Source organism: Anabrus simplex, chromosome 1, assembly GCF_040414725.1.
Source record: "Anabrus simplex isolate iqAnaSimp1 chromosome 1, ASM4041472v1, whole genome shotgun sequence".
In the NCBI taxonomy this organism is placed as follows: Eukaryota; Metazoa; Arthropoda; class Insecta; order Orthoptera; family Tettigoniidae; genus Anabrus; species Anabrus simplex.
The window spans coordinates 378,133,682-378,154,811 of record NC_090265.1 but is presented as its reverse complement, the minus strand read 5'-3'; the positions used below and the strand labels follow the sequence as shown (position 1 = coordinate 378,154,811).

The 21,130-nt window shown below is 38.8% G+C and overlaps 1 protein-coding gene across 1 annotated transcript in view; it reads left to right on the top strand.

The window, feature by feature from the left end:
* The window catches only part of LOC136856812 (protein still life, isoforms C/SIF type 2), a 560,067-nt gene that overhangs the window by 312,878 nt on the left and 226,059 nt on the right, over positions 1-21,130 (top strand). The window contains exon 3 of the mRNA XM_067134934.2: positions 4,317-4,460. Coding sequence (XP_066991035.2) covers positions 4,317-4,460 — 144 coding nt within the window. The remainder of the gene's footprint in view (positions 1-4,316; positions 4,461-21,130) is intronic.

The window sequence follows — 21,130 nt, the reverse complement described above, 5'->3', positions numbered from 1 at the left end:
CCCAAATGATTGCGGTACAATCTTCCAGACGAGCTAGAAAATTTAAATTTGGAAAAATAATACGTTTTAGCCTGTAACCGACGGAAAAGTTCCAATATCTCTAATTTTTCACTTTTTATCCCCGAATAATATCGAAATATGGAGGCAATTTCAATGACGGTGCAGACCTTCATTTCGAGGTATTTCGTAGCTAAATGGTAAGTCCTATCACAAAACGGGTGACATAATCTCAGTTCAATTTGGAATGATCTACAACTTTGGTCCTATGAATTTTTGTCGTATCTCTCTCCCTTAAACGATAGATTTGTAAGTAAATTTTGCACATTCTTACACGCATAATTCATGAATCACTTATAGGAAAGACAGAATCACTAAATTCTACACGAGCATTGGTCCTCCCAGTAGCCACATGTGAGCCAAATGCTATGTTTGTAGCTGTCACATAATTATCCGAAAGTTAATGCACTGTGAAAAAATCTTAGCCAAACTTCACCCTATTCAACGTTTGTAACTCAATCTGATCCATGAATAGATGAAATGCCGGAAAATCCCATAGGACCAGCCATTTAGACAACTAAATATGGTTCTTACGGTACAATCCGTTTGTCTATATGACGTAGCGTTTAGTATCAATTAATCTGTAAATGAAGATCTGCAATATTGTTGACATGTATAGACCTATACTTTCGTATGTCAATCTATATATATTCAGTGATATCGATTTGTAGCGATCGAGAAAGTGTGTGTCTGCTATTGTAATCTGTACTCCCCAAATCGATTGTGACCGCGCAGTAGGCAATGGAGCTTGCCATTATAATGAAAACTTCCCAACTCGATTGTGAACGGCAGTAGGGAAGTGAGCCTGCCGTTATTATCACAGCACCGCAACTCATACTTTACATTGGAAACAACGTATGGGGACCTCCCCATGCTGTTTCTCGGATAACACTAAGAAATATGCAATTTAAAATAATCTTATTCACTGCATGTACAGGAATTCACTTCGATATCCGTATACAATTTAGAATACCGTAGTGAAGTACGGGAAAATTTGCTAATAATAATAATAATAATAATAATAATAATAATAATAATATCCCTGCGTTGTGCAAATAAAACATACACGCTAGTCAGTGCACATGCTCCAACTAATGAACAAAACAAAAAAGACCTGGAAGGCACAGATAGATTCTGGAACGTCGTTGTTGCCAGATTAGCGAAAATCCCGAAACACCGCGTCAAAATCCTAATGGGTGATTTTAATGCACAGGTAGGACGTGAACAGAAACCCAGGAAAGTTGTTGGGCTCTACCCAGCACACAAAAGAACCAACAAGAATGAAGAACGCCTCGTTGAACCTCCAACTGATGTCAACACACTTGCGTCACTTACCAAGAAAACAGATGACATGGAGATGCCCAAACAAAACAATAGGAGAATTCCAAATAGACCATGTTGCTATAACTCAAAGATACAGTCCGGAAGTCATGAACGTTACCGTAAAAAAGGGAATAAACATAGACTCAGATCACTACGTATCAGTAATCAAGTTTCGGCCAATCCCTCCCAACAAAAATAAAAACGAACCTATCATAATTCGCTTTGACACAAAAAAAGCTCAGAGAAAGGGAGAATGAATTCAAAGAACTTTCCCAAGCAGTGGAAAAAGACTTCAACAGCACGACAAAGCAGATGATACAAGCCGCAAAAGGAGTGGCTGAAATCAAGAAGAGGAAGAAGCACACGTGTTGGAACGATAACGGCGAGAGGACCTTAGGGAAACGTCTGAATGCCTGGAAAAAGTATTACACCTCGAAAAAAAGAAGATTGGAAGATGTACAAAACACAACAAGCACAAACAGCAAAACTTATACGCAGTGAGAAACGCAAGTATGAAGAGGAACTACTGGACAAGATTGAACAAGACTTTCATAGAGGTGAGATCCGTGAATACTTCAGAAATTTTAAATAGAAGGTACAAGGATTTAAGGCTTTCTAAGGGAAGATGGAACTCTTGCAACATCAAATGAAGAAAACTGCGAAATCTTAGCTAAGTATTTAAATGACCTTCTAAACTGTGAAAAACCAGCCAACCCCATCAAAACAAACAAACAAACCAGTGAGCCAAAACCTGCCATCTTCTCCAACAAATCGCGATGAAATCAAACGCCATATAAAGAGACTAAAAACAACAAGGCTCCTAGTGAAGACTCCATGATTGCGGAACTGTGGAAACATGCCTCGGAAGAAGCAATTGACATCCTACCCCAAATCATTGTAGATATATGGGAAAAAGAACAACTACCACAGGACTGGAAGCTAGCCTTGATCCATCCTTTACACAAGAAAGGAAATATAAGAGATGTGAACAATTACCGCGGATTTTCTCTTCTGTCAGTAGCCTACAAGATCCTGTCACTATCCATCCTTGAAAGACTAGAATAGCAAGTTGAACACAAACTCGGGGAATACGAAGCAGGTTTTCGGAAAGGCCGATCAAGTGCAGAACAAATACTTAACCTAAAAACCATAATAAGATACCATATGCTGAGAGGTCGAACCTATGTATCTACATTTGTAGACTTCAGGAAAGCATACGACTCCATCGAGCGTGATGAGTTGCTTAACATCCTTGCAGAAATGGGAGTCGATGAGAAACTGCTGGCGATAATAAGGGCAACACTAACTAATATCAAATCCAAAGTAAAATTCCAAGGATGTCTCTATGAAACCTTTGAGGTCAAGACAGGCGTTCGACAGGGAGATGGACTGTCACATCTTTTGTTCAACTGCGTACCTGAGAAGTTAATACAGGAGTGGCGAAAGACGTTAAAAGAAAGAAGCCTTTACAAACCCATAAGGATTGGGACAAAGAAAAACTGAGTGGAAAGAGATCGCTTAGAGTTCGCTGATGATATATCCTTTATGGCAGAAAATTTCGAAAGTGCAACAGAACAGATCAATGTGTTGAAGGAAGTAGCAGAACAAAGGGTTTACAAATTTCCTTTCAAAAGACAGAAGTAATTTCAAATATCAAAGATGATACGGCACAACTAAACACCATATATGGAACGATAAACCGTGTTAGTAAATTTAAATACCTTGGGGAATCGATTCAGCAAAATTGACTTGACGAAGAGGCCATAGAAGCAAGAATCAAGAAAATGGAAGTCACTTTCCAAACCACCCACAACATATACAACAAAAAGTGTTCTTCCCTGGACACAAAAATTCGTCACTACAACACTGTCATCAAACCAGTATCGCTGTATGCATCTGAATGCCTTATCCTGTCCGAGAAATGTTTGCTTGCGGATTTAGAGTGGAAAGAAAGGAAGATCCGACACACCATACTTGGCCCAAACTACAAAACTGCCATCTACATTAGAAAATCTAGGCAAGAAGTATACTCTAAGCTAGAGAAGATCACGGACACAATGCGTAAAGGCAGAGTTCGCTTCTACGGTCATATACGACGGATGATCGACTCTCGGTGGACGAAACGTATCTTCAAAACCAAAAAACTCAAAACCAAAAACGTAATGCCATGGTACGTTAATGTCAAGAAAGATCTTAAAGAACAAGCAGAAGATGCACAAGACCGAAATCAAGACTTTTGGGACTTTCTGGGACGAAAAACGGACAACTGGTGCTAAATGGGCAGAAGAACGTCGTGCTAAACACATGAAGACGATGTGGATCAAGTGAAAAATGAACAAATGCCAGAATGTAAAGTGAGGCTTATCGTGGTCCCTAGTTGGCCGATTAGCGAAGTTGAATAATAATAATAATAATAATAATAATAATAATAATAATAATAATAATAATAATTGACTGGCTTATGTTTGCTATGAATAGATAACTCCGCAGATCGATTTATTTGGTTGAAGGTGGGCCATATTTAAATTACGATCGCCTATGCGCACGTATTACGCGTTCATTATTTATACTCGAAATAAAATAATTGTGCCAAATACTTAAGAAATTAAGGATTGTTTCCAAAATACTCCGATTATTAGAAGATTTTGGTACAAACAGCACCCTCTGTCTCCTGTAGTTCAGGAGCTAATATTCTTCTTCTTCTTCTTCTTCTTCTTCTTATTATTATTATTATTATTATTATTATTATTATTATGAAGGAGGAAGATACTCGACTTAAATTCCAGAGCACATTACATCCAAAATAGTTTGATTGAAAATACCAAAGTAACTATATGAAGTACTATATAGATGAAAATTGAATTAATTCTTCATAGTATTTAATCGTAAATGTAAAGTGTCGACTTTCACAACGGATTTGTCTTCTTTTCTTCCAGGCGCCATGTCAGGTGGAACTGGAGAACTGGGTGAACAGCATACATTCGGCCTGCGCGGCAGCCTTCGCTCGGCACCGCGGCAAGACGGGTACACTACATCTGCTGCAGGAGGAAATCTTCCGACTTGAGAAGGCCATCGAGTCGGTGAGTAAAATGTTTCTCATCGTTTCTCCTCGTATCTGGTACCTAAATACTGTGATCGTATTCGTATATGCCTTTTGTATGTTCACCTAACATGCATAATTAGAATAAAAGTGACTCTCTTTAATGCGAGAACTTATAAAGTGCATTCATTGTTAGTTAATACTGAAAAGTTAACTCGTATCCTGTAGGTGGTGTAGTTCTTTTTAAGGATACCCTCAGTGGAGCTGAGCTGCATGTACTTTTTCTCACTACATGTCAGCCCTCCCGCCAATAGCAGTACCAGGAACCGAACCTGGGCCTTCGAGGATGGTAGCTAACAGCACTAACCTGTACATTATGGAGATAGTAGAAGGAAATCTTCCTGTTACGTCGCTAACAGCTGTGCTCATGAGGAGAAGGACAATGATCTTAGTGAATTTACACTTGAGGAAGTGGAAAGGATGCTAACTTCTAAAGTAGCGGGAATAGACGTAACCAGACCTGAAATTGTGAAATATATTGGGAAGTCACGGTTAAATAGCTTCATAGATTAATAACATAGAATTTTCATAAGGTACCTTCTGATTAGACAAAAGCAGTAATTGCATCAATCTATAAGCAAGGGAAGGATTGCGACAACTGTCGAGGAATTTCGTTAGTCAATAACTTATACCAGGCTGGATGTTCACTGGCACTTTGGAAGGGAGGGTGCGATCAGTGGTTGGGAGTAAGTTGGATGAAAACCAGTGTGGTTTCAGACCACAGAGGGCCTGTCTGGATCTGATTTTCTGTATGCGAAGGTAATTGAAAAATGCTACGGGAGGAACAGATATTTATGTTTAATTTTCGTAGATTCAGAGAATGCATATGGCAGAGTGCTGAGGGAAAATATGTTAGCAAATCTGGGGGGTTACTGGGCTAAGAGTAGATTATTAAAATCCCTCGAAGACTTTATGTTGACAGTTGGGTTGCAGTAAGGTAAAATTAGTTTATGGTTCAAGGTACTTAAATACTTTCAAGTATTTAGGATGTGCATTCTCCCAGAATGATAGTGCAGTAAGTGAGAATGAATCTAGGTGCAACGAAACTAAAGCAGTGAACTCGCAGTTGCAATCTACACTATTCTGTATGAAAGAAGTGAGCTCACGGACGAAACTATTTTTACACTGGTCTGTTTTCAGACTGCCTTTGTTGCACGGGAAAGAAAGCCAGGTGGACTTAGTATATCTTATTCATAAGTCAGAAGTAAGAGATATGGTAACGAGAACGATCGCTAGTACAAATAGGTGGTAACAATGGCAGGAGGGTACTCGGACTGAGGAGATGAAGGCTAAGTTACGAACGAACTCGAGGGATTAAGTTGTACGGATAAACCGGCTTCGGTGGTGGAATCATGTGAGGCGAATATAGGACGATGGGTTACTTAGGAGAATAATGCACTCTTTCGTAGAAGATAAGAGAAGCAGAGACAGACCAAGACGACGGTAAGGTAAGGAACTAAACGAGGCCACAGAGCCATATTAGTTACAAATAGAGGATTGTTGAGGCGTTCAGTAAGTTCACAGAGGCATTCAGACTGAACGCGTTTTAACGTCGCACTAACACTACAGAGCTAGGAGTAGGAAGGTAGTCGGCGTGGACCAATTAAGACTCAGTCAAGGAAAACGCGGAAAATCATCTCCAGAACAGGCGACGCCGTCTCCCGAATACAAGCTTACAGCTACTTGGCACGAACCTCACAGCCAATTAGCTCAGCACTTTCCATTTCTCTATGAACTTCTATAGCTTGACTCAGAGCTGGCTAGGGTTTCATCCTGCGTTCGCATCCCTGAGCACAGTCACAGACATACAGTAACTATTTATGAGGAAAATACTCCAGTGGTATTTTATTCCGTATTCGGAAGCATCTTTCCTAATCCTACGTCCAGGTACCGCCTGTTGTTATTTCTTGACAGAGGTAATGACGATTATTGGTTTGAGATTATGTGCAACTGGGCAAGCATCGTCTATTAACACTAGTCAGAAAGAAGAATGTCGAAGAATGAAGGTATCGGCAGAAGAAAGCGAAAGATCCCGAAGGGCTTGAAAATGGAAAACTCCCTAGGCTCGCAAACCTAATACCATCGGGGTCTGAAGAGAACAGGAATTGACCAAGGGAGGTCAGATAGAAAGGATAAAAGTCAGGAGCCTGGCACAAGTAAGTGGAAACAGTGCTATATTCAGGTAGAGAAACCGTAGTCGCCACCACACACCCCAAAGCTCCTTGGTGCTCCCTTTAGTCACCTCTTACAACAGGCAGTACAGAAGCTGCTGAAGTATGGGTGGTGCTGAGTAGACCTAATGAAATTCAGAGCATGGCTAGTGTGTCTGCATGCTGTGAAAAGTCCTACTGATTAGGGTCAGTACTTCCTGCTTAGTGAGGAAAGCAGTGACATCGTGTCTGTAGTCTGTGTCAAATCTGAAGAGGTTTCGCTTCGATAGGCTTCTCAGAGTTGTCGAAATACAGTAAGTGACTGCTACTTTGTCGCATTATTCCACCCACCCGTGCCTTGCGTTCCGAGGAAATCTCACTGCATTCATAAAATCACTAGCGCCACGTCAACATAGTTTTACTTCAAGAAAATGATCGGAAGGGATACAGCTTCCCATTTGACACAGACTATAGTACGAGTCACTGTAACGTCACCATAGTACTGCATAACCTTCAGTGGCGTTATTTGAGGATCCAACCAGCCTCGGTGCTAATGACTTGACCGACAAACGACTAATTAATACATAGGCTACATACTGTTATGCCTTTCAGCATTTGTAACTTCAAGAAACAAAATTATCACAATTACGGCAGCAGTTGTGATGAAGGTAAAATAATATTCGTCTGCACGCAGCAACCGAAGCACCTCCGGTGGGTCAGATGGTAGAGGCACTGGCTTCGATCCCGACTCAGACCGGTGGTATCTGAAGGTGCTCTAATACTCCAGTATAGTGTCGGTATATTTATCAGCACGTAAAAGAACTCCTGCGGGACTCAATTCCGGTACCTCGGGGTCGCCGAAAACCGAAAAATGTAGTTAGGGGAGCGTTAATTCAATAACATTAACATTATTGTTTTGCTACAAGATGCCTGAGACACGGCTTGCTAATCCATCATATAATAATAATAATAATAATAATAATAATAATAATAATAATAATAATAATAATAATAATAATAATATGTGTGTCAATTGCTTAATAAATATGATGTTGAATAATCGGTACAGAGTCAGCGACAATATTTTCTACTAAGAAACAAAGTATTTTCTTACTTATACCTTAACTTCGGTAAACAGTACGTTTGCCGCCAATCGATAAATCGTTCCGCTCAAACCGAACAGAAGACCATGTACGACGAAGTCTCTACTTCTCTGTTACCATAACTTCCATGGTATTTATCCTTTAATAATAATAATAATAATAATAATAATAATAATAATAATAATAATAATAATAATAATAATAATAATAATGTAATGATGATGATGTGGAGGAGAGGAAGAAGAAAAATGTTTGGCCCAGTTTTTAAGGAGGAAAAAATCATCCCAGGAAATATATTGTTCTGAAAAAATATCTCACACTTTTCGGTAAAGACGACTGAAATTTTATGGGCACATTATTAGAATGAACAGTAACAGACTAAAAGAATTCTCAACCTGGCCTTTTCATTTAAAACCAAGAACAGCTGGCTTCGTAAAACTGAAACAGATCTACAGGAAATCAACCTCTCAGAAGACATTATACAGGACAGATGTACATTCAGAACCAAAAGCAACAATCACCAGTTTGAAGACAAACTCAACACCAGAGCCACTATTACTTGGACAGAAGAACGAAGGAAGAAGCTCAGCGAGAGGATGAAGAGATTTTGGGAAGAGAAGAAGGCCAACACATCAGCTAAGGTGGTCCAATCGAGCTCTTAAGCAGGGCATAACGATGTAAATAATAATAATAATAATAATAATAATAATAATAATAATAATAATAATAATAATAATAATAATAATAATAATAATAATAATAAACGTATGAATTCATCTGCTACTCGAAGAGATGACAGATAAATAGGAACTCCACCGAGTTTTAACTGAAGTCGTCGAGTATACACCAAACGTGTCACAAGAGATCCTTTACAGGTCTAAATCACAGAACGTGGTGTGTCTCATCCTTCAAAAATCCGTCTACCTCTGTCGGGTTTGATCTGGGAATCTCGGGATGCGGAGGCCGACACAGCATCATTGATCCACAGGAAAAATAAAGATTAGGCATAGGGCAGAGACAATTAAAGTAGTTTCTATGATTTGTTCGGTAAATTATATATTTTATTTAGTTAGCGATGAGGTCAATGAGGTGGAAAGATGAAAGTGTAGTCGTATCTTGATAGCATATTGACCTGGAAACGTGCTGTTATGTGAACAGAACAGTTTGTTAATGACGTTACTCCAGTTTTACGAGAGAGACTTTATGACGAATACACAACAAAGGACGCCAAAAATACTGTTTTACGACTAGAGCAAGAGCTTATAAAGGTGATAAGGCTCTCAAATTTTAGATATTTATGCCATAAACTATGGCCATGAAAGTTTACGACCAGGGCAATAAGCAATTAGTGGTCATTCCGGTACTTCCTCGTATATTTCTGTGAATGAGAGGGGTTTTACTGCAGTGCTGGGGAGTAAGTCTATCATAAGCGATGGATATGTCTTCACGAATGATCTAGATCTATGCTCGTTTTCCTGATTTGATATGGGACCTACGTAGCCTGCGTCATTTGATGACCCGTGGTTTGAATTCCGTCACGTACAGTGGCTGTATTAAAAGTACTTTCTTCCGCACTCCAAGCATATGACACCTACCTATTGCAAAGCTATATCAAAAAGGTTGTACACACTGCAAATAGTGCACAACAACACAGGTTGCTAGATGATGAAATAAGTAAACTAGGGTCGAATATGTAAAACATACATGACTTTAAAATGTATGATATTTTTTTGCTAGTGGCTTTACGTCGCACCGACACAGATAGGTCTTATGGCGACGATGGGATATGCAAGGCCCAGGAGTTGGAAGGAAGCTGCTGTGGCCTTAATTAAGGTACGGCCCCGGCATTTGCCTGGTGTGAAAATGGGAAACCACGGGAAACCATCTTCAGGGCTGCCGACAGTGGGATTCAAACACACTATCTCCCGGATGCAAGCTCACAGCCGCGCGCCCCTGACCGCACGGCCACCTCGCCCGGTGATTTTATTACTATTAAAATAATGCATTGCATTTGGGATACATCGCGGTGGCAGTGGATACTTACAATGCGAGAGCGAAATAAAATTAAAACATAAATTACATAATAACAACACAACAACAACAACAAAAGTACTAAAAATTCCATAAATCCAAATATTGCAAGAAGCTATATCGAAACAAATAATTTCACAACAACGGAACAATAAACCGTAAGTACGTTAAAGCACGAAAAGAGAACTTGACAATTAAAAATGGCATAGGATTAATGTACAGTGGCAAAATGTAATGATTTTTTCGTAGAGTCGGCGGAGGATTAATGAGCCTCGAAAGCAACAAACGTGCTCTCCTCAAAAATCATATCCACATTCTATAGGAGGTCGGGACCTCTTTCTTCCCTTCAAGAAGCATACACGCTTACTCATACCAGATATGAAATAATTAAAATAGAACAATTATATTTTGTATTTTTCACTTACACATTAATAAAAGGGCAGAGATGTTATTTCAGATTAATAAAAAGAAACCTTCACAGCTCCGTAAATGCGTATATAAGCACCTTAGGAAGTCTTTAAAAAGTATTATCTATATATTATTAAAAGGGTTTACTAAAAACAACTTTGGAAAATCCGTTCGTCTCTTCTACTGGACCGATATCCTTCATTTTCATTTTATGTTCTCCGGAATTACCTGCCGGTGAATTATGAGACATTGATAGGTCTCTAAGTTCAGCCAACTTCGAGTATCATAAAATCAAATCATTAAGAGATCACTCCAATAATTGCAGGCGAAGGCTTATCCTAACCCACAATACATTCTGTACTTAACAGGTTGCTAAGCGACTGACATTTTCATTAATATTCTGCTATATGTGATTTTCATCCTTAATAATGCCATTGCATGCAGCCATGCTTGATTCCCATCTGTCAAGCCAGAGAGTATACAGCTCCTCCGATCACGGAAGAATACCTGCTAGGTACTCAGATTCTCTAACCTTTCCACAGCTTCCAAATATATTCAACAGAATAGCAAAGCGTTTTTAATAACTTACATGCCGCTGAGAGAAAATGGTCTACGCACAAACAGACCCCATCATGACATGTATGTATGTATGTATGTATGTATGTATGTATGTATGTATGTATGTATGTATGTATGTTCTGTCCGTCAACGATTCCGATGGTGGGATCCTCAACAGCTCTGCCATCAGCTGTCATAGATGGCCTAGGCATCACCGAAGAGGCGTACTAGGGAAATGAGGAGTGAGGTAGTTACCCGTTGCTTTCCTCACCGAGCCAGAGTTGCTATTACATATCAGTCTGCCAAGTCCACTGAAATGCATACACCAACCGACCCTATGAGCAACATTTTCACACCATTCATAGCAGGCACTGGCTGCATAAGGATTGGCATTACTAGCATCGCTCATACCTCAGTCACTTTCATATTGTCAAAGCCAAGGATAAGACAGAGACAGATCTATGAAAGTAACAAAACTGCTCTAGCCTATACCAGAAGCCATAGTGCACTGTAAACACTAGGTCCTACCAGCAAAGGCATCATCATGACATACGCTTTAGAAATTATCTGGGAGCAATACTGTAGAAAGATTAAAGGTCATGTATCTTAATTAAGGAATTTCTCTGCCTGGCATAGAAACGTTCCTTCGAGGCTAACCTATGAGCTCACAAGACAACCGATCTACACACAAGAACTGCGATTAAAAATATCATTGCCTTCTACGACACAATACCAAGCTTTACATCAAGAACTGCAGGATAAAAAAGCGAATATATGGATACATTTTTAACAGACAGACGGCATGATGACGTCTAAATGGATGAATTCTAATTACGAACTGCGGCACACCATAATACGCTTCTTATTAAATGTTCATAAAACCATTGAAAAGGGCAGGAAAAATAATGTGACTACGACAAGCGTGTCAATACGAGTTATCTGATATATTTATAACGAATGCTACAGAGCAGCACAGGTCCCCTAGTATATTTTATTACTACGCCTATTATGTTTGGCAATTGTCTGTAGTTGAAAAAGCCGTATTTTAAGAACAGTAAATGTGTATATAATTCCATTCGTGAGTCTTTAAAGAATATTATATATTTTAATACTAGCCGTTACCCACGGCTTCGCTCGCGAGGATTTCGTAAGTTGATAAAAATTAATTGTTCCTTGGTGCTGCACTAAGACATTATCTGAAAATCCCTAAAGTATAAAAACTCGCCGAAAAATTGCATTTCATTTACGCCAGAACCTCTTTGTAAACCACGTTTGTGGCATTGCCTTTTGGGGCTACGATGACCAAGCTACAGGCAGAGCTAAATATGGAACATGCGACATGGAACTCTACAAGTGAGAAACAGTCCTCTTTTAAGTCGAAAAAAGAAAGAGTTCCTTTATTTCTAAAGGAAATACCAAATACCAATTTTCACATCTGTAACATGTTAGTTTTTGAAATATAAGTATCCTCATAAAGAGAATTCAACCCCTACTTCACTTATTTTCAATCTATAGCTTATGTTGATTTTCCGAAAACAAAAAGAGCTTGTTTCTTTATTTTTAAAGGAGATTACAAATACCAATTTTCACGTCTGTAGCATGTTAAGTTTATGACATATACTGCAGATATACTCATTTTAAAAGCTTCCCCACTCCTTGTCTGAGTGTTCAGCGTTGAGGCCTTCGATTCACACAGTTCCCGGTTCGATTCCTGGCTGAGTCGGGGAATTAAATCGCGTGAGATTAATTCTTCTGGCTCAGGGACAGGTTGTTTGTGTCTTTTCCCTAACTTCTGTACATAATGTAAATGAATGTTTGTGAACACATCAGAGCATTCAGAGTGTTACCGTGTTTTGGTGGATCAGCAGAGGTGAAAGAAGGTGCGGGCTGGAGTGGGTCTAACTACAAGTCCGAAAGATGAATTTAAAATTTAAATAAAGGTTATATTTTCAATAGATAACAAGGTTTAACAATTTTCACTAGGTGAAATAACAAAGAAAAATCAGGTACAATGTAACTTTACAAACGAAAGCACAAGTTAAGACGTCTTTACAAATTCTGGGCTACGAGCCCCAAAGTTTAACAATTTCTGAGCTCTCAGTTCACAACCAGAAATTACCAAAGAGCAGAAAACCCCTCATAACATGGAGCACTTGCTCCCACCTTCACATCTCAAGCCTCTCTGAGGCCCTTTTACCACAACACCATAAAGAGCTGACCCGCTCTCAATCATTCAAGCCTATTAAAGGCAATACAAAGCTTTACAATCACTTGCCATCGAGGCGCAACTTACACGAATTAAACAGGGGTATCTCATACCCAGCCTACCGGACCTTAAAAGAAAAATAATAGGTTAATGAAATGGCCCAAAATACCAATATGAATGGAGGCGTTGCTTGCACTCCTATATGCAACTTGTTAAAACCTAAGGGGCACTAGGCCGATTACACAGGGGCTATTCCCACACTAGGGAGGTGACTCGTATAAGAAAAATAATTTAACACATTAATGAAGAGAAGAAAATCGGTTATGAAAACGTAGTCGCCTCAAATCAACATTGAAGGGGAGCTCGAGAGGGTAAAGCACTCTCTATCCCCGATTTACAGTTAAAATAATAAGAAAATGTTTACATAAGCTGGCACTAAGTTACATTTTTAAACCGGTAGGATACTTTGAAAAGGTTTCGAACCTTCCCCGGGGGTTAAACTGCTGAGCAAGAAAGAAAAGATGTTAAAGGGCCATTACCTTTGCTGAAGAGCTGCTGCTCGAAGGAAGAGGCGCAACCCGCCCCCTGCTATACTTCCATACACTAAGCTAGATGTTGTTGAAGTGGCCGAGAGACCAGAAAATCAGCAGCTTTTATACCCTCGTGGAAGATTCGAGACCTTTCATGAATAATTAAGACACACCCACATGCGTTTATTGGTCGGCAAAAAGTTACAAGTCAAAAATGAAGAAGAAACCTGTGATTGGAGGGAAATTAATTACAGAAATTCCTGATTTTGTAAATTCAACAACCTATGAATACAAAATATCTTCAAGAAAAGTTCCTTCACTTCACAACAGGGTGCATGATCATAGTTTTTGGTAGAGACATCTGTGAGAGAATGTCCACACTTCTTGATAATTAGTAAACAAAAACAATTCGAAATTAACACAGTGACATCTTCAGATAAACCGCTGAATTAATTCAGTTTTAAAGTTCAGAGTTTCAGCTGTAGAGGAGTAATTTAAGGCGGAAAATTCAAATGTGCGGCGTATAGGTGTACCAACCGGTACACAGGGAATTCAATTCGCGTAGGAAATATCCTTTGGAATGTTTCCTAAAAACGTCAGGTAACTGCCAATTAAAGGGTTAAAATATGCAGATGATGATGTCACAACCACAAAATATCATCATTAAACATCATGAACTACTCGTCCATATTTGTGGGTGTTACAGCTCTTTCTTTGTTTTTCAAATCATAGGTACCTTCGTTAAATCACGGCTCGTATAATAGCACCCTAAATCGAGTGACTAGGTACCTCACAGCAGTATCCACTTTAACAATAATCATCATCAGCCATCACTGATCTGCATTCAGGGCTACCGCCCAGGTGTTAGATTCCCTATCAATTGTTTATCTAGTCTTTTCTTGAATGATTTCAAGGAACTTGGAAATTTATCGAACTTTTCAATTGATAAATTGTTCCAGTCTCTAATTTATCTTCCTATAAATAAATATTTGTCCCAATTTGTCTTGCTGAATTCCAGCTTCATCTTCATATTATAATCTTTCCTACCTTTCAAAGGTGCACTCAAGCTTATTCGTCTACAATGGTGAGAAATTTGCTCTGTCAGTTGGTATGGGATGTTGGGGTCTTCCCGTTTGGGCCCCACGGGAGGGCGGCTCCTTTTTTCACCAGGGGGGATGACACGGCCGGACAGTAGTTGTGGGAGTGGCGCCTTGTGCGTGGACTGGTTTGTCACCCGTATAGGGGGCCATCAAATTAATTTTAGGATTATACGGTCAATTTAGATGTAGGGGGTGCCCTAACATATAGAGTGGTCATCCGCCCATGTTAGTGAGAGCTTACTAGATTTAGTTTATGGGTGGTGCCTTGCACTGGGACTGGTATCCGCCCGTGTGGGGGCCACCAAGTTAGTGGAAAGATTATAGGGTTGTAGGGGTGGCCATTACATATGGACCGGTCATCCACCCATGTAAGGGGCCGCTTAGTAGATATAGTTGGTGTGTTTTTAGTTCTGTTTATAATTGTTCAGTTTCGTTGGTTTTAATGGTTCTTTTATTTTTTTTATGAACATGTATCTGGGCGTAAAGCTTATATTCAATAAATTACTATTAATATATTATTCGTCTACTAATGTCATTCAACGCCATCTCTTCACTGACAGCTCGGAACATACCGCTTAGACGAGCAGCTCGTCCCCTTACTCCCAAGTCTTCCCAGCCCAACTTTTGCAATATTTTCGTAACACTACTAGTTTGTAGAAAATCATCCAGAACGAATCGCGCTGCTTTCCTTTGGATCTCGTCCAGTTCTCGTCAAGTATTCCTGGTGTGGGTCTCATACACTGGAACCATATCTGAAATGGCTTCCTTCAGCACGATAGCAAGCATCGCATTGCCTTCGATTGGAATTGTATAGGTTGTAAGGGGTGACGTGTAGTAGCACGCCACATCCGTTACATCTATCTTCGCTTTCACGTTTTGGGAACATACGTGCCTCAAAGACCACAACCACAACGTCAATGTCAGATGGCAACTTGGCTTTGTTTCAACCCATGAGAAAATGCAAGAGGGGTGGTTACGATGGTACGGTCACACGTAATAAAAGCATAGCATTGTGATTATTATTCTCTTGATTTAAGCCAGTGATGGTAGTACAAGTTTCTCTGGATAAATATCAGGGCTGTTTCTAGTAAATATATTTTTTTCTTTTGCTATTTGCTTTACGTCGCACCGTGACAGAGAGGTCTTATAGCGATGATGGGACAGGAAACGGCTAGGAATAGGAAGGAAGCGGCCGTGGCCTTAATTAAAGTTCAGCCCCGTCATTTGGCTGGTGTGAAAGTCGGAAAACACGGAAAACCATCTTCAGGGCTGCCGATAGTGGGATTCGAACCCACTATCTCCCGGATGCGACTCACAACTGCGCGCCCCTAACCGCACGGCCAACTCATCCGGTAGTACATATTTAGACTCCATTGTGAACTTGAGAATTTTCTGAATGTAATATACCACAGAGCACTTCTACAGAACAGATTATTCCTCAGAGTGAGAGAGGGATGGATGGAAGAAAACTCAATGAGAATCATTTATCTAGTAAGCCATTTCACAAGTCGGTCGTGTGACATTCATTTCCCATGCCCAAGGTCAAGGGATCGAATCACACCATATTTCTTTGTTATTTAGCGGAGCGTGGTAGCCAAGTGGCTGGTTGGAATCCTGAACAAAGCATGTGAGATTTCTTAAATGAAAAGTCACATCCCTGTGGTTCGGATTCCACGTAAAACTGGGCGTCTCATGGTTACGATGATGTTATCAACAGTCACATAAAATGATTGATTGATTGATTGATTGATTGATTGATTGATTGATTGATTGATTGATTGATTGATTGATTGATTGATTGATTGATTGATTGATTGATTGATTGATTGGTTGGTTGATTGATTGATTGATTGATTGATTGATTGATTGATTGATTGATTGATTGATTGATTGATTGATTGATTGATTGATTGATTGATTGATTGATTGATTGATTGATTGATTGATTGATTGATTGATTGATTGATTGATTGATTGATTGATTGATTGATTGATTGATTGATTGATTGATTGATTGATTGATTGATTGATTGATTGATTGATTGATTGATTGATTGATTGATTGATTGATTGATTGATTGATTGATTGATTGATTGATTGATTGATTGATTGATTGATTGATTGATTGATTGATTGATTGATTGATTGATTGATTGATTGATTGATTGATTGATTGATTGATTGATTGATTGATTGATTGATTGATTGATTGATTGATTGATTGATTGATTGATTGATTGATTGATTGATTGATTGATTGATTGATTGATTGATTGACATTTAGGAGTGCTTAAATGCACAATTAATGTTTTAAGGGTCAAAGCAACGATGTTACCAGACTCATAAATCACTTAAAGTGGATGACAATATCATTGTACTTCCCCTTAAAGCCATGTCACCACCACCACCACCACCACCACCACCACGAAATGCGTAATATCTACAGTATGTAAGAAAATTACTTGGACGTTAAATGATCTCCTTCAGGCCAAAATCCTGGCAATGTGATGACTAAAACCATTCTGTTTTATGAGACTATTAATAAAAAACAAACAAGACCATGGCGCATACAGGTCATTAAGACTCTTGATCTATCTCCAGCTAGATGAACTGGAGATATAGTGTCACGTGGTCAGTTTAACGACATTCACAACACGGCTGTACTGCTTTTATTCCATGAGCGGGTCCGCTGCCTCTAGTATCAACAGTTCCTCGGTTGGTGTCATGAGGCTGAGTAAACCCCGTTCCAGCCCTCAGTCCAGAATTGAAATCGGGAATCGATATCATGGCCTCTGAGTAAGATGCAAGAACGAGATGACTGAGACTATTAATGGCATATACCATAAATTATGGTACCTGCAAGTTTAAGTGAATATTTAAACAATGGAATTCAAAAAAGTCACTTGCGTTGGCAAGGATTTCAACCACGCTTGCATTGCGAAGAAGATGGTGACCATCTCACTAAACTATCAAAACCAGCAACACGCTATTTAAAACTGGTAACCGTATACCTTAACCACTGTACATTATTATTAAATGACCATCCTTAGTTGAAACTGAGCTCTTCTAACCTCTGCCGAAAATGGACTAGGAAGTCCGTTGCCAAGGCAGCAGAATATCACGCGGTAGGCTAAGTTTAGGTATCTTGATTCTGCGACGAAACTGAGTCTACCGTTTTAAAGGATGGACCCTAAAGGATTCTTCAATGAAGATCTCATCGGTAGACCGCGACGTCAACGGGGAGGTACTTCGTCGAACCGGATAAACAGCGAAATCTTAAGCCTGGCTTAACGCAAGAAACAGCGAACTTCAGTTACAGCTTCCGAAACTACACATACAGTCTGATACAACTCATCATAGAGGACAAGACAGAACGGAAACGAAGACATGGACAGGAAAGATTACCCTGGGAGCGGGACCTCTGACATTAGATCGTCTTTCACGATGCGGCAGGCGAAAAGTAAGAAAAATTACACCATGTTGGCCACCATGTTTTGGAGGAGATGGTACCAGAAGAAGAAAAATAGGGGGAGGAGTATAAGAAGAATAAGAAGAAGACGACGAAGAAATATTCTGGAGGCCCGGTCGGGGGACTCTCAATATCGATGATATAAGTTAGTAGTTTGCCATTTCGATGCCGGGCAATTATAGCCTAATAAAAGCCGTGTTTATTAGTTTTAGGTCTATCCGTATATTTTGTATGTGTTTCTACAGGTAATTATAGAAAAACATACAAAATATACAGATAGACCTAAAACTACTAAACACACTAAGTGCATCGATCTGCTGACCATGATGCTCAAAGTACAAAGATTTATGATTCATACGCAGTACTTGAGTAGAGTTCGTCATAGTTTCGTATATTCTCTCACATATATCCGAATCCTAAATCTCAAATACATTCTAATGGAGTGTTTGTGCAGAGAAACAGGAGTCACAGTACTTAATGACTTCGTTGTAAAACAAACGAGAAAACCATTAAGCCCAAGTCTTCAAGTGCTCCATAGCACAAAGGGCTAGCGGAGATGACGCCTCCTCTTCAGTACCTTGTAATCGGAATATTTCCCTTCTGTTTGATTCCTTCACAAGTATTGATGTCCTTAACAACAGACGCAGTACAATACCTACGAAGAGAGAAAAATATGATAGGCTTGAAACATTCGCAGTTTTTTTTGCTGTTCTTCTTGCAGAGTTCCATTGCAAAAGAAGCTTTTGTTAGGAAACTTCGATTTACGATGGATCTTCTTTTGTCTTTGAGATGGCGGAAGGGTGGAAGTGAGGGGGTCTCTCACTAATGAGTCTCAAGGGATAAATCCAGCAAGACGCAGTGCAGCCAACTTTTGAACACAGACGGACGTACAGGTTCAATGGGGTGTACAGACTTCTGGCGTGACCCACTACAACAAACTTTTAATCCTGCAGTATTGATGACTTGAACCATCACAGTCCGACATACTCCTTTTGAACCTGCCGAGTGTCTTTAGTTGTTCTCTGTCGAGAGCCTTTTTCTTTATTATATCGAGTTCCATCAATCATCACGACCCTTTACGTCCTTAGCAAAGAACTTCAGCCCGTGCGTCTGCGTAAGAATCGTTAAAAAGAATCTGTAGTCCAAATCATTACTTTGACCGCCCCAAACATTCTTAAGTTCTATTTTATTTAGATGTGCTTTTATGAAAAGTACCATTGAATTCCCACTCTCTACAGCAATATGACGAGATAACGTAAAGAGACAAATATCAGTGGTTTGTGGACTTCTATAACGATAGATCCTCTTATGTTTCATATTCATCCTTGATAAATGCACTGTAGTGATAATATCATACTTCAGATCTCGGGGCATATTTGTGTCGTTTATTTCAAAAACCATAAATAACTTATTTTAATTAATTTTTACATATTCATAATATTCTAAGCCATCAAAATCAGATATATATTTTTTTGTTGAATAGAAATATACCTACGTGCCAAATTTTTCAATGAAAAAGGTTCTTCTTTCTTTAAAGCAAACCGCAAGAAGGCAGGGTACAGTATAGGAGAGAAATTGTAAAAATACGACGGAAAATGCTGTGTACGATGTCAGTACACCAATTATAATGCTGTCATTAGTGCAAGTGTTAACATTGAAAATGAAGGTCTTGAAAACTTCCCTTACAAACCATTTCGCTAACGACTGGGAATCTCTCCAAATTGTATATGTAAATATTGTAGGCTGGTTCAAGAACTTATTTGAATATCGTCTAATCAATGACGGAGGAGGTCTGTATGAGCATGATTCTGATATAGATGAAAATTTACTTCTATGATGTTTCATTGTTGTAATATTCGAATTGGCAAATCAGACAGTTTTTGTTTAAAACGGTAGTATTTTCTGTTAGTGACATTTTCAGATCTACTAGACAATGTCTAACTTTGGTACAATTTTAATATTGTAGCGTTTATACTGTAAAAGTGAGAATCCAATTTATCCTGGAAAGAGTTTGCTTGTTTTCAAAACGAGTAAATCCGAACATTAATTTTTTAAAAGTATATTTTACTAATTAACGTTTAAATTTAGGTAAATCACAAATATATACTCTATTACCTCATAATATAATTGTCACATAATTAAACTAATTTGAGGAACACACCTGCATTCCATTAACTAATGATATCCTTAATTATCAAACTTCTACCTTTTCACGAATTAGAATTAAATTTTTTGCTAAATTCTGAACAGTTTTCCTTTTGTGATCTATCTGCTTCTTCAGACAAACGACTAATTTCTCAACATAAAAATAATTAACTCTCCTGATTCCATCGCACTTTACAACTTACTATTGCGCCAATAAAATTACAGTCGAACATATATTTGAAACGTAATTCTTAACAATGATTAATATATATTATTCATATCAATATAGAAGCAAACATTGTTTAATTAATGCTTGTATTGCTTATTTAACATAAATTTTAAAACGTTTCTTTCTGGGCTAAATTATCTTCATTTGGATGAAGGTTATTAGTGCAAAACAATGTTTAAAAGTTTAAAATAAAAGATTAGGTTTTCTCCCAGGAAATAGTTTTTTCCTCGAAAATCTGAATATTTTGGAACCACTGACTATGGTTATAGTACACCAGTTTCCTGAACATAAAGATTGTCTTGTATCAGTCTTTGTGCCTTTGATAATCCTTATTCGTCAGCTTGATTGGGAGTTAATGTCTTCTATACATCGACCCCAACCGCTTCACTGGCCCTCATTTTCATATGAAGACCGACTGGGTTTTAGCCACGCTCTTGTGTGTATTCATTAGCTAGTCATTGTAAGTGCTTGAAGAAAGAGCTGCTATTTCCTTGTAACTTCTGTCTGCTCGTCTGTGTATTTCACTTGCCGAAAGATGTATGCAGTGAGGAATGCGATATCGACAATTTCAATAGGAAAATTTGGCTATAGTGTGTATTACATCTTCAGAAATTAATGACAAAGTTCACCTAGCAGAATAACGAGACTGCCTCCCATGAAGTATGGAAAGTAAGTCAAAAAATGAATCAAACATTTATGTTCCAATTTCGAATAATTATC